This window comes from Scyliorhinus canicula, chromosome 1 (assembly GCF_902713615.1).
Source record: "Scyliorhinus canicula chromosome 1, sScyCan1.1, whole genome shotgun sequence".
Classification (NCBI taxonomy): Eukaryota; Metazoa; Chordata; class Chondrichthyes; order Carcharhiniformes; family Scyliorhinidae; genus Scyliorhinus; species Scyliorhinus canicula.
The window spans coordinates 260,701,485-260,716,338 of NC_052146.1; the positions used below are offsets into that span (position 1 = coordinate 260,701,485).

The following is a 14,854-nucleotide window of genomic DNA, read 5'->3' on the forward strand; positions in this document are numbered from 1 at the left end:
ATTGCTGTTCATTCATCAAATTGATCTTATCCATATTGCTGAGCATGTGCTTTAGTTAAAACAAAAAATTGGCAATGGGTTGTTTGCTGAATTACAAAGAAATCCATGTTCATGCCCTGTTTGCTTGCACGTAAAGTGCTGTACACTGAGAATAGTGCTGAAGGAATGTTTGAAGTGCTGTTTTTATTGTGTACATCAAGTAGTATTTACATGCTACCTTGTGGTACTGAGCTTCCTGGATGTATGCAGAATACTAAACAATGTTGCAGTTAATTGTGTGCTTTTATTTTGGTATTGATATTTAATGTGTAAAATAATGCACTGTATTTTATTCATAATGGTTTGCGACATTTACACCAGCATTTAAACCATGTTTTTATGCTTTATATCCTTTTTGATTTCTACTTTTTCCACTTGCATGCTTCTTTATTTCTGTGGCTTGATCTTCTTCTGACTATCTTTTGGGGTTTGAAGAACTGGAATCATCATGCTGTAACTAAAGTAGGCTTTCTATTTCATAAGTTATCTTTAGCGTGCCATCTCTAAAGTGTTTGAATGTAATGATGGGCTGCATTTTTTTATAATGCTCTCCTCGTGATGCTTGGCATTGACATTTGTACAATAGGTTGTATCATTTGTGCTCTATGAACTTAGTACAGCTAAATGTTGCTGAGAAATTTGGAGAAAGAATGCCACAGAATCTATGTACAAAAGTGTGTCCACTTAACTTCACAGAATTGTTATAGCACAGAAGGAGGCCATCAGCTCCGTCATGTCTGAGCTGTCCAGCTGAGCAATTCACCTAGTGCCAATCCCTTACTTTCTCCCCTTAACCCTGCATGTTCTTGTTTTTTAGATAGTAATCCAATTCTGTCTTGAACACCTTGATTCTACTTGCCACCATCACAGTCCCAGGCAGCACGTCCCCGATTTTAACAACTAACTGCATGAAATGTTTCTCCTGATATCTCTATTGCTTCTTTGGCCAAGAACCGTAAAGCTTTGCCCTTTGTTTCTCAATCCTTCCACCAGTGGGAAAAGGTGTTTCCTATCTACCCTATCCAGACCCCTCATGATTTTGAACACCTCTATCAAACCTGCTCTCAACCTTCTTTTCTCCAAGAAAAACATTCCCACCTTCTCCAAACTGTCCACATAACTGATGTTCTCATCCCTGACGATCCCCTTCCTGCACTCTATAGTATATTCATGTAATTCCTGAAGTGTGATGCCAAGAACTCTAGTCCGAACCAGTGTTTATACAAGTTTGACATGCCCTCCTTTTTCTTGTGCTGTATGTCCCTATTATAAAGCCTGAGATACTGTATGCTTTTTAAAAATAAATTTAGAGTACCCAATTATTTTTTTTCCAATTAAGGGACAATTTAGCGTGGCTAATCCACCTAGCCAGCAAATCTTTGGATTGTGGGGGTGAAACCCACGCAAACACGGGGAGAATGTGCAAACTCCACACGGACAGTGACCCAGGGCTGGGATTCGAACCCGGGTCCTCAACGCCGTAGGCAGCAGTGCTAACCACTATGCCATCTGCCGCCCCCTGTATGCTTTATTAACAGTACTTTCAACCTGCCCTGCTATCTTCAGTGACTTAGGCATGCCGTCACTCGGGTCCCACTGTTCCTGTACCCCTTTAGAATTGTACCCTTTATTTTATATTGCCACTCCATGTTTTTGCTACTGAAATAAAGCACCCACTTCACACTACTCTGCATTGAACTTCATCTGCCCCTTGTCTGCCCATTCCACCAACTTGTCTATGTCCTTCTGACGGTCAACACTATCGTCCCCAGGGTTCACAATGCTTCCAAGTTTCTAATCATCCACAAATTTGAAAATTACACCCTGTATTTGCAATTGTCATTAATATAAAAATGTATAAATATTATTTCTAGTATAGTCACTGTATCATATTTATGATGCATTCTACAATTCTTATGGCTTTCTTCACCACTTGCTTATGCATACGTAGTGAGCAGCTGAAGACAACATTGAATGTTGCTTGACTTTTGTAAATGAGTTGCATAAGGAACATCCATTTAATCTTCATTAATTGAATTAATGTGATTGGATAAATACTATATACTATATTAATGAATATCACAGGTGTGAAAATTCAAAATGCTAATTCGCAGTATGTTTCTGAATTTCCTCAAATATGTGCTGAAGGCTGCTTGAATAAGATGAGTTCTAGATGTTATTTTCACAAGTGGCACAGGCTACTCTGACCCATTCTTGGTTATTATTCCAGATTAATGACAGGACAATCATAACTCACTCTTAGTCAGATATTGGGCTGGATTCTGTAGTCCACTAGCAGCGAGTTTCTCGGCAGTGTGCCGTTCGCTGGTGATGTGATTCTCTATTCCCGCTGCTTGTCAATGGGATTTCCCATTGAAGACACCTCATGCCGCCAGGAAACCCATGGGCAGGGATGTGCTGCCAGCGGGAAAAAAGAATCCCAATGGCTGGAGTATTCCAACCATTGCCTCCCCTCCTCATTTTTTTTTGTAATTCCTTGTTTTATATCCCTTAATAGCTGAATCTGTTCATAAAGAAACAAATTAGCCTGTAACAGTATTCCGATTTCAATTTCCAATCAGACAACCAGTTTTTCATACATCTGCTAAGCTGTTGAAGGCGAACTGAAAGATGTTTGTTTTCACGCAAAGCACACACGACTATGAAAAACTCTGACGTAAATATTAACACTCACCCCAATAACCAGTGGAAGGTGGGGACACCGGTCGGTGAGTGATTAAAAATAATCTAACAGGGGATGCATACCCAACCTGCTATGTACGTTCCTGTTTCTGCAATGACGGGTTTGGAAGTTGTGGAACACTTCATTAACATATTTATTTCAGACTCCCACAGAGTGATTGGGAGCCTGATTTAAATTTAACAGCGGCGGTGTGGGTTTTCCAGGGTTCAGAAAACACACAGTAAAAGGGAAGCAGGAGCCAAGACAGTTAATTGTCTTTTCCAGTGCTCCTTGGGGGCCAAGAGGAACAGGAGTGCTGAAACTGGACCCCCCCCTGCTGCTGATTGCAACTGTCCTCTCCAACTAAACCTCATTCCTGTCTCCCTCCCTTCTGAATTGGCATCTCTTCCCTCCTGCTTTGCCCTGATCGCTCCCTCCCTCTCTCCCTCAGTGGTTTCGCTGCATCCCCCATCCCCCGCAACCCCGATATTCCCCTCTTGCTCCCTCTCATGATGACCTTACCCCCGCCCCCCGCAATCCACAATCTCTTGCTATTAAAACGTTCTATTCAATATAGAAGGACTAAAGAAATCTGATGCATAACTTTGGAAATAGTTGAAATGTTCTATCATTATTAGATTTATTCTCCAAGTGCTTATATATTTACTTATATGATGTCATTTTTGCAGGGCATCAGCAGTCTCTTCAGCTCCCTGAAAGTTGTTCGGCTTCTTCGTTTAGGCCGAGTAGCACGGAAGTTGGATCATTACATTGAATACGGAGCAGCTGTATTAGTACTACTTGTCTGTGTTTTTGGGCTTGCAGCTCATTGGCTGGCTTGCATCTGGTACAGCATTGGGGATTATGAAGTGATCGATGAAGAACTAAACAAAATCAGAACTGACAGCTGGCTCTATCAGTTAGGAGAAACTGTAGGAATGCCGTATCATTTCAATTCGAGTGGGTCAGCAAAATGGGAAGGTGGACCGAGTAAAGACTCCGTATACATTGCCTCACTCTACTTTACAATGACCAGCCTCACCAGCATTGGGTTTGGTAACATTGCTCCAACAACTGATGGCGAGAAGATTTTTGCTGTGGCTATGATGATGATTGGCTGTAAGTACATCCAAATACTTTATTTTCTATATGTTTGAATAATAGCACTGATTTCCCATTTTTATAATTGTGTTTTTAAATCCATTGCATTCTGTTTAGAGGCCCAGATGACTTCTTGCTACCATTAATAATGTCCTTCACTTTCGGGATGTGTAAAATGTGCAAGGCGGTTTTGATTTGTTTTAATTTTTGCAAAGTGCTGAGGATGTTTGCTAAATTGCTGGATGCAATTCTGTCCCCTAAATTCATGAGTGTTGTTACCGTTCCCTGTCATACTTTGAAAGGATCTGGAGCCACAAACACCTACTGTTGTGGTAGCCTGTTGCTGATCTGATTCCAGTCTTCCTGCAGCAACACAGTGTGCAATCCAAAGGCCAGTCAGTGCCTGAAAAGCAGTTCGCGCAGAGAGGCCAATAGAAGCTGGGAGGCTCCGCTCGCCGGATCTACCCAGCTAGCAATGCCTTGCGAGATCTAATGCGATATTGTGAGATGTTGTAATATAAATCCTGCCCATTGTGGGCTGGATTACTTTTTACCAAATCTGCATAACAGAACGAGACAGCTAGTCTCACTTTAATATGCAGTTTCTCGAGGTACCCCAGGCATTGGGATCTGTCCCCTTTACCTCGGAAACTTTGGGTGAGCACCATTCAGTTCTAGAATCATAGAATTTACAATGCAGAAGGAGGCCATTTGGCCCATCGGGTCTGCACCGGCTCTTAGAAAAAGCACCCAACCCAAGCCCACACCTCTACCCTATCCCCATAACCCAGTAACCCCACCCAGTACTAAGGACAATTTTGGACACTAAGGATCATTTATCATGGCCGATCCACCTAACCTGCACGTCTTTGGACTGTGGGAGGAAACCGGAGCACCCGGAAGAAACCCACGCACGCGCTGGGAGAACGTGCAGACTCCACAACAGACAGTGACCCAATCCGGGAATCGAACCTGGGACCCTGGAGCTGTGAAGTAATTGTGCTAACCACTATGCTGCCATGCTCCACAAGTGCGGACCAGATGGAACGGCACTCGTGGGGGGCTCTCCCAGGGATAGGAGGCCCCTAAATGCATGCTCTTTAGTCAGGGTGGTACCCTGCCTCTGCTGGTACCACCCATGCACTCTGGTAGTGTCAGCCTGGCATCCTGGCAGTGCCACTTAGGTGCCAGTCTGGCACTGTTAAGGTCCCCAGGTGGCACTGGTGCCAGGTTGGTACTGCCAAGCTGGCATTTTTTGTGTGCTGCCGATCGGGCTGGGGGCGCCCTGCGTGTGTGCTGACAATGCGGGGCGGGAGGTGGTAGGGACCCTCCCATAGTGCGTTAGTGCTTGGCCGGGGGTTCGCGCTGGGGGCCTCGGAGATTGGGACACCATTTAAAAATGGAGTCCTGGGCCGGGATTCTCCCCTACCCGGCGGGGCGGGGGGTCCTGGCAGGATGGAGTGGTGTGAACCACTCCGGCGTCGGTCCACCCCAAAGGTGCGGATTTCTCCGCACCTTTAGGGGCCAAGCCTTAACCTTGAGGGGGTAGGCCTGCGCCGGAGTGGCTGGCTCTCCGCCGGCTGGCGTGGATGGCCTTTGGCGCGACGCCAGCCGGAGCCAAAGGGATTTCGCCGGCCGGCGGAAATCCGCGCATGCGCCGGAGCGTCAGCGGCTGCTGACGACATCCCTGTGCATGCGCAGGGGAGGGATTCACTTCTGGGTCCGCCATCGAGAAGGCTATGGCCGACGCAGAAGGAAAAGAGTGCCCCAACGGCACAGGCCCGCCCGCCGAACGGTGGGCCCCGATCGTGGGCCAGGCCACCGTGGGGGCACTCCCCGGGGCCAGGTTGCCCGCGCACCCCCAGGACCCCGGAGTCCGCCAGTCCCGCCAGTAAGGGAGGTGTTTTGATTCCCGCTGGCGGGACTGGCATTACAGCAGCGGGACTTCGGCCCATTGCGGGCTGGAGAATCGCCGGGGGGGGGGAGCCCACTGACCAGCGCGGCGCGATTCCCACCCCCGCCGAATCTCTGGTGCCGGAGACGGCGGGGGCGGGATTCACGCCACCCCCTGGCGATTCTTCGACCTGGCGGGGGTCGGAGAATCCAGCCCCTGATCTCTCACTATACTGAGAGGTTCTGCCGAGCAGTGCTCCATGGTGTAGAAAACAGGACGATGTACGGCCTCAGCCCACGTTCCCTGCTGAGGCCCCTTATTTAATGCGAGTGACATTTTATAGCCATGTGTTTCTCGGTGCTAAGAGCGCGGGAAACACACGGCTAAACACGCTTGCTATGGGACTTTGTTCCCATTTAGTTAAATCGCACCCAGCTTCTGGGAAGGGAGTTGTCCTTTTTACAGTAAGCTTGTGTATGAGTCTACATACATGGCTGCATGGGTAGCGGAGGTGCACCTCGAGTACAGGTGAACCATCTCTGCATCCTTTCATTTACTTCTTTATCCTCCAAAATGCTCAAACGTCAAGGGAAATGTCAATAGTACATTTTGTACAGGCTATCGGAGCACAGGTTAATTTCCTACAATAGCTGGAATGGTTTAGGCTGGCATCAAAGAACAACAGAAAACTACCGTTCAAGTTTGAGGCCCAGCAAAATGTCTCACTTCCCATCTCATGTATGCCTGTTTTGTGCCACTGGAACAGATTCAGTTCAGCGGAAAGTCTGCCTTATGATTTAAACCTATAATTTACTTACTTATGAAGGAGTGCATCCTATGAAGTGTGCACAATGGTTTGCCAACAATGAGACAGTCTTCCGCCAGATGAGAATTAATGACTCAATCAGTGCAGGTTCAGAAGCCAAACAGAACAATCTGTTTTCTTACCATTTCAGAAAATGCCTGCTAAGGCTGAAAAAATGGGGGAAATGTTTCAGGAGAATGTATCCTGTTAAAAATACTTACAGGTCACAGACAGATTATTTTGGTTATTCTGAAGGGGAGTATTTGAGGAGGTTTGCATCAAACAGCTTGGTCTTTGGAGAGACATGCTGATTACTTAAACCATGGGCAATATTTCTGTAAATTTTCTTCCACTCCAGGGGAAATGAAAGCATGCTAATCTGATTTTTATTTTGTTGTTTTGGGATCATGGACTTTTTTTAAAAACACCTTATGAAGTTCACAGCACTAATGCTGGGGAGGTGGTGGCTTTGGGGTATTGTTGCTGGATAGTTATCCAGATATTCAGGGTAGTGCTCTGGGGACCCGGATTCAAATCCCACCATGGCAGATGTGAAATTTGAATTCAATAAAAATCTGGAATTAAAAATCTAACACCATTGTCAATGTCGTAAAAACCCACCTGGCTCACTAATGTCCTTTAGGGAAGGAAATCTGCTGTCCTGGCCTGCACGTGACTCCAGATCCACAGCAATGCGGTTGACTTTTTGAATTGCCACTCCGTTCGATGGCAATTAGGAAGAGCAACAAATGTTGGCCTTGCCTGTGATGTCCACATCCCTGAAACAATAAAGAGAAAAATGTATGCAAAAGGGACGGAAAAGGAAGTTGTCAAATTGTAATGGCGCACTCTGACACTATTTGTCAAGACAATAGGTCTACGTAATATGTGCATTTCCAAACGTGCAGGCTATCATCAACTGTTTGCACATTGAGATACTGGTGCTTAATAGCTGAGATCCTTGGACTACGAATGATTTTCATCCTCAGTTATTTACCTACGCCAGCATTAATTGAATGGCGAAATCAACTACAAGTATGAGTTTGAAGGGGTGGCAGGAAAATCGTAGTTTAAAACTATAGTTACCACAACTAGATAAAACTAAAGAGGGATTCCAACATGTATTTAATTGTCCGTTATTGAGTTGTTTCTTTGGTCAGTTGAAATAAAGAGGAAGATGTACTAATGGTGTCTATTTGCATAACTCAATATAAACAATGATGTGGAAATGCCGGCATTGGACTGGGGTGGGCACAGTAAGAAATCTTACAACACCAGGTTAAAGTCCAACAGGTTTATTTTGAATCACTAGCTTTCAGAGCGCAGCTCCTTCATCAGGTGAGTGAACCTTCATAATAATAACAGTAATATTAATAATTATTATTAAGTATAGAAATCAGTGGGTGGAATTTTCCATTCTGGAGACTTAGGTTTGTGGTTGGGGGGGGGGGGGGGGGGGGGGGGGGGGCGGTGTGTGTGTGAGGTGTGAAAGTCAGCATGATTCCTGCTGGGCAGTGGGGTGGATTTTCGCACCCACACTGAGGATTTTCAGCTCATTAATTATGCATCAACATAATTCGGTGAATCTTGTAACGGGTTTTGCAGTGATTTGTCCGTCCTGCTGTTACCTCATGGGGTCATAGGTCCCGATGCCTTATTTAAACGACATCTACACAGATATTCTCTCACTCCAGGCCAGTGTGGACTGAATATTTACATTACCATGGTGACAAAATGTAACAAACCCTCGGCTCCATGACTCAGCAAGGCCTCCCGAGGGATTCTCCTCTCGGCTGTCTCCTCCAGAAAATGCTTGAGGTCCTCTTCCAGAGGGTTGGAAGCAGGGGGCCGGGGGGTCGGAGAATCGCCCGGGGCTGGCGTCAATCCCGCCCCTGCCGTGTCCCGAATTCTCCGCGCCCCGAGATTCGGCGGCGGCGGGAATCCCCCCGCGCCGGTTGGCGGGCCCCCCGCGGCGATTCTCTGGCCCACGATGGGCCAAAGTCCCGCCGCTGACAGGGCTCTCCCGCCGACGTGGATTAAACTACCTACCTGACTGGCGGGATTGGCAGCCTGGGCGGGCCGCATGCGCCGGTATGACGTCAGCAGCTGCTGACGCTCCGGCGCATGCTCGGACTTACGCCGGCCGGCGAAGTCCTTTTGGCCCCGGCTGGCGTGGCGCCAAAGGCCGTTCACGCCAGCCGGCAGAGCAGGAACCACTCCAGCGCGGGCCTAGCTCCTCAATGTGAGGGCTTGGCCCCTAAAGGTGTGGAGAATTTCGCACCTTTGGGGCGGCCCGACGCCGGAGTGGTTCATGCCACTCCGACATGCCGGCACCTCCCGCCCCGCCGGGTAGGGGAGAATCCCGGCCCTGATACTCTGAGAGCTGCTGGCTATGAGTCCCTGCAGAGTCAGATTCTGACGACAAACCTCTGCAGATTGGCCCCGAGAGAAATGTTTGAAACGCAAAGACAGGAAGGGGAAAACTAGACAGTCAGAGGTTGCCATTTGTTTCTCTGGCGTTACGGTCAGAGGTTGTCACCAGACTGGAATGAAGGAGTTCGTCCACATTCTGTCTGATGTTGTGGTTCCAGCATGCTAGAGCATCAAAGTCTCCATTGGAAGGGTGGTAGCTGTCTTGGAGACCCAGGTCCAGCAGTTTCTGCTGGATTTGTGCTCGGACCTGCTCAGCTTTGTTTTATCTTTGGGTCTGTTCCAGCAGTGGTTAGGCAAGAGGGAAACAGGGCATCTTGACCTCCCTCAGGTGCTCCATCTCATCAAGGAGTCAAGGAAGGCCCTCGGGTACCCAAAGGGAGGAAGAGCACCAGCCAGACACCCTGTGGGCATCCAAACAAAACTATCCAAATCCTCTCTTCTTGTGACTCCATCACCCCAGCAGGTCAGGCTGAAGAGCATGCACCTGCCCCAGAGCAGGAGAGCTTTAGCAGACCGGGCCTCCAGGTTGGGACCTCCAGAGGACACCCACTAAAGTCATCTCAGTCAAGAGGGCATAGCTGTTTCAGGCTGTCTCCACCCCTGCCATAGATGTTGAGGATGCACCTGAACCGGTGGTAGAATTAGGAAAATTAAGCAGTTTTTAAAATGCACTATTGTAAATATATTCTGTATTTATCCCTCGCCAAGTCTCAGATATTGAATGGACTGTTAATATGTTGCAAGGTAATGCATTCATTTAAAGGTGCAACATGAACTAATTATCTCCTGAATTTTCCCTTGCTTTCATTGAGTATAACTTAATCTCCTCAGTGAATTACCACATCAGTGACATGAACAGAGTCATTTCCTGTATGAAATTGATGGCTGGACAAAACAGATGTAACCCTTGCATTTTAGGCAGCCACTATGGGACCTCGTGAGAATTGTTCATTAAGATTATCCCAATAATATCGCACTGAAGTCTGCAGTATGCGGATGTTACAAAGTATTTGTCGCAAAGTTGCAGTCTTTTTACCCAAATCACTTTGTAAAGGAGTTTTTTTTCTAACTGAGGTTTTGGTCAAAGAAGTATTCATTGTCAAACACCATAGTCTTTCATTCCTCCCTGCAAAGTAAAATTGTCTCCACATTTAAGGCTGAACCGTATTCCTTTCTTAATTCACACAATCCCTGTGCATGACACTGAATGATGGATGTTGGTTCGACTCGGTGACATTTGAAATGAGTGTGTGTTGTCAGAGGTGTGTGCTCATCCTGATGAACTCATTCACTTACATGTGAGGATCACAGTTTGCTCCTGAACGGCTGTCTAGAGATGCTTCATAGAATCCTTCTGAAGTTACAGAACGCAAATCAATTTGTAATTAATGGCTTGACTGTGCACTTATTGACTTAGGGCTCCAGGAAATTATTGGGCTTTGTGAGATGGACAATGTCGAGGAATGTAATGGTATAAAAGCGATGCTCTGGCACATCTCTTGAGCACTCAGCAGTATTGATGAAGGGAGTAAGTTATCATTGACTGCTGTGTCAGAACTGCCTGGGCCACGTCTCCCAAATATCAAGGGAATGCAGGACGTAAACTGGGCAGGCTTGCAATGAATGCAGGGTCATGAGTATTTGCAGGCAAAAAAGTTTAGTGTGGCAATAAATCTCAGAGCAACTAGCATTGGATACCCTCCAGGTTAGTGCAGCATTGGTTTCTCATGCAGAATGTGACAAATATGAGCTACCACATCCAGACACAGGCAAAGACATCTTTTGCTCATTTCCAAGTATGAACTGCGTCTTCCATCAATCCTTGATTTTTATCCCGCTCCTCTTCATTCTAATCAAATCTATCTATCAAAAAGGCAGTGTTTACTGCAGCCTGCATTCTCCAATCTTCCTTAACAGTGAAGGGTACAATTGAGCAATCAATGGTAGTTCCTGTTGAATGGTCTTCTTCTATATACTTTAAAAAAAATTTAGAGTGCCCAATTCATTTTTTCCAATTAAGGGGCAATTTAGTGTGACCAATTCACCTGCGCTGCACATAGATACATAGAAGATAGGAGCAGGAGGAGACCTTTTGGCCCTTCGAACCTGCTCCGCCATTTATCACAATCACGGCTGATCATCACACTCAATAACCCAATCCCGCTTTCTCCCCATAGCCTTTGATCCCATTCTCCCCAAGTACTATATCTAGCCTCCTCTTGAATATATTCAATGTTTTAGCATCAACTACTTCCTGTGGTAATGAATTCCACAGCTCACCACTCTTTGAGTGAAGAAATGTTCTCATCTCTGTCCAAAATTGTTTACCCTGAATCCTCAGACTGTGACCCCTGGTTCTGGACACACCCATCATTGGGAACACCTTCCCTGCATCTACCCTGTGTAGTCCTGTTAGAATTTTATAAGTCTCTATGAGATTTCCCCTCATTCTTCTCAACTCCGAGAACAATCCTAACTTAGTCAATCTCTTCTCATATGACAGTCCCGCCATCCTGGAATCAGTCTGATAAACCTTCGCTGCACTCCCTCGAGAGCAAGAACATCCTTCCTCAGAGAAGGAGATCAAAACTGCACACAATATTCTAGGTGTGGTCTCAGCAAGGCCCTGTACAATTGCAGCAACACATCTCTGCTTCTGTATTCGAAACCTCTCACAATGAAGGCCAACATACCATTAGCCTTGCTTACCGCCTGCTGCACCTGCATGCTTACCTTCAGCGACTGGTGCACAAGGACACCCAGGTCCCGCTGCACACTCCCCTCTACCAATTTAAAACCATTCAGATAGTAATCTGCCTTCCTGTTTTTGCTTCCAAAGTGAATAACCTCACACTTATCCAAATTATACTGCATCTGCCATTAATTTACCCACTCACCCAACCTGTCCAGATCTTGCTGTAGGATCCCTGCATCCTCGTCACAGTTCACCCTCCCACCCAACTTGGTATCATTTGCAAACTTTGAGATGTTACATTTTGTTCCCTCATCCAAATCATTAATATATACTGTGATTAGCTGAGGTCCCAGTACCGATCCCTGGGGCACCCTACCAGTTACTGCCTGCCAATTTGAAAAAGACCCATTAATTCCTACTCTTTGTTTCCTCTCTGCCAACAAGTTTTCTATCCACCTCAATACACTTCCCCCATCTTTGGGTTGTGGGGGCGAAAACCACACAAGCATGGAGAGAATGTGCAATCTGCACATGGACAGTGACCCAGGGCCGGGATCGAACCTGGGACCTCGGCGCCGTAAGGCAGCATTGCTAATCACTGCGCCATCGTGCTGCCCCGGTCTTCTTCCACATACAAGTCAGGAATACAGTCTGCACATTGCATTCCAAGGCTATGGGGAGAAAGCGGGATTAGGCTATTGAGTGTGATGATCAGCCATGATCGTGATAAATGGCGGAGCAGGTTCGACGGGACAAAAGGTCGTCTCCTGCTCCTATCTTCTATGTATCTATGTGCAGCGTAGGTGAATTGGTCACGATAAATTGCCCCTTAATTGGAAAAAATGAATTGGGCACCCTGCAGGATGATATCCCTCTGGAGGATGACATGTTGCTAAACATTCCCCTCAGACATTGACTGCACATTAATAACAAGGAGCTTGATTCGGGTCAAAAGACCAAGTTCCGGGATCCACAGTCACCCTTGTGGTGGTTGTCCTCCAGTGGCCTTGACAATAACGATCGATACCTAATCCTTGTAATTGTCTCCTGACTGCAAGCACAGTGTCTTAAATGTCATGACCAGTGCACTGGAATCACCAGGGCCTGTCGGGCCACTGCTGCCTCTCTACAGAAAATTATAGATATTGATTTTTGAACCCTACATTCATTCCGAAATATTTCAGTAAGGATCAGATGCACATGTACCGCAGCAACCAAATGTAATGGATTATTGTTGAATGTGCACCAAGCTCATTCATTGTGCATTACATATAAAGTCCAAAACTCAGCTGAGCTATGCTCCCCATGGTTTGAGCAGGATAGTTATAGAGACCCTTTCAATCAGACAAGATTTGCTGTGCTGAATTCTTCCTACATGCCCTGAGACTTTTGTCTGGCTTGTTTTCCGAATTTCGTCACTGTAAAGTGAGATCGAAAATGGTGCCGCTGAACTTCGCCTGGGTGACAAGATTCCAACCTCCCGCTATTACCCACTAAGCTCCTCTCATCCTCCTCTATATTCAGTACCTCCTAGTTCCTCTCACTATCACTATCAGTCTCCCCCTATTATCCTTATACCCATCATTATCCATGTGGATACGCCTGTTCTCCCTTCACCTTTAATATTGATTCACAATATATTCACAGATTCACAATTGATTGCACAGTATATGACGCATGACTGTCACTGCAGAGAGGAGCCTTGCCACCCGCACAAGACCAGGAACAAGACAGGCATGCCATACAGAGCCCTCTAACATGGCCCATATAGCTCCTGAGCAGACTCTTCAATCTGCCCAACAGGGTGGTCTCAGCCCCAGGACAGCCTCTTCAATCTGCCCAACAGGGTGGTCTCAGCCCCTGGACAGTCTCTTCAATCTGACCGACAGGGTGGTCTCAGCCCCAGGACAATCTCTTCAATCTGCCCAACAGGGTGGTCTCAACCCCAGGACAGTCTCTTCAATCTGCCCGACAGGGTGGTCTCAGCCCCTGGACAATCTCTTCAATCTGCCCAACAGGGTGGTCTCAGCCCCAGGACAGTCTCTTCAATCTGCCCAACAGGGTGGTCTCAGCCCCTGGACAGTCTCTTCAATCTGACCGACAGGGTGGTCTCAGCCCCAGGACAATCTCTTCAATCTGCCCAACAGGGTGGTCTCAGCCCCAGGACAGTCTCTTCAATCTGCCCAACAGGGTGGTCTCAGTCCCAGGACAATCTCTTCAATCTGCCCAACAGGGTGGTCTCAGCCCCTGGACAGTCTCTTCAATCTGACCGACAGGGTGGTCTCAGCCCCAGGACAATCTCTTCAATCTGCTTCCAACAGTGTTGTCTCAGTCACAATCTCTTCAATCTGCTTCCAACAGCGTTGTCTCAGTCACAATCTCTTCAATCTGCCTCCAACAGCGTGGTCTCAGCTCCAGGACACTTTGCTTTGTAAAGAGCCTTGGCCTTGTTATATCCTGCAAGTCCTTTTGCCAGTTCTGCCCCAACGTCCTGATAAATTGTGATGGGGTGGCCCCCCAACTACATTCTCATGTGTCCTTCGCTGACCTGAGGATCCTCTCCTTATCCAAGTATCTGTGGAGTTGGACTATAATTGCTCCTCGCAGCTCCCCAGACCTTGGCCTCTGTCTCAACGACTGGTGGGCCGGTCCACTTCGGGAGGGTTTGCGAAGACCCCCTCCCCCACTAGCTTACCAAACATCTTTTCCACATACTCCTTGGTACTTGTACCCTCCCTCAAATTCTGACTCCTGGATCGATCCTCCAGGCCTTCACTATCTTTTGCCTCTCCGCCAACATCGTCACCTCTGACTCCAAAGAAACAATCCGATCACTATGCTCCATGACCATCTCCTCCACCTTCCGAATAGTCATGCCCTGTACCTCCAGCCATTGCTCCACCCTGTCCCGAGTTACACGAATGGTTGCCTCCGCCACCTCAATCAATGGCCTTCGCCAGGTCATCAAGGACTGCTTGTCTCTGATCCTTGAACTCATGTAAGGAATTCCACCAGCCTCTCAGTTGCCCATTGAGAAGGCAATAATGACACTGGGGCCTCCACCATTTTCTCCCCTCTTGTGACACGAGGGATGTTCAAGTCACACGAGAAATCCTTATTCGAGTTGTTCCTTGTAATATAACCTCCAGACATCACACGCTGGAGGAGGATCCAAAGCTTTCAACTTACTCCACTTTCTAAACA

The 14,854-nt window shown here is 47.0% G+C and overlaps 1 protein-coding gene across 3 annotated transcripts in view; it reads left to right on the forward strand.

The window, feature by feature from the left end:
• Positions 1–14,854, forward strand: part of kcnh1a (potassium voltage-gated channel, subfamily H (eag-related), member 1a) — a 415,016-nt gene that overhangs the window by 85,065 nt on the left and 315,097 nt on the right. For 2 of the 3 annotated variants that reach the window (XM_038812179.1, XM_038812184.1), the window contains one exon: positions 3,412–3,841. In XM_038812179.1, coding sequence (XP_038668107.1) covers positions 3,412–3,841 — 430 coding nt within the window. Of the gene's footprint in view, positions 1–474; positions 502–3,411; positions 3,842–14,854 lie in introns of all 3 variants that reach the window. The other variant, XM_038812190.1, reaches the window with a different exon arrangement.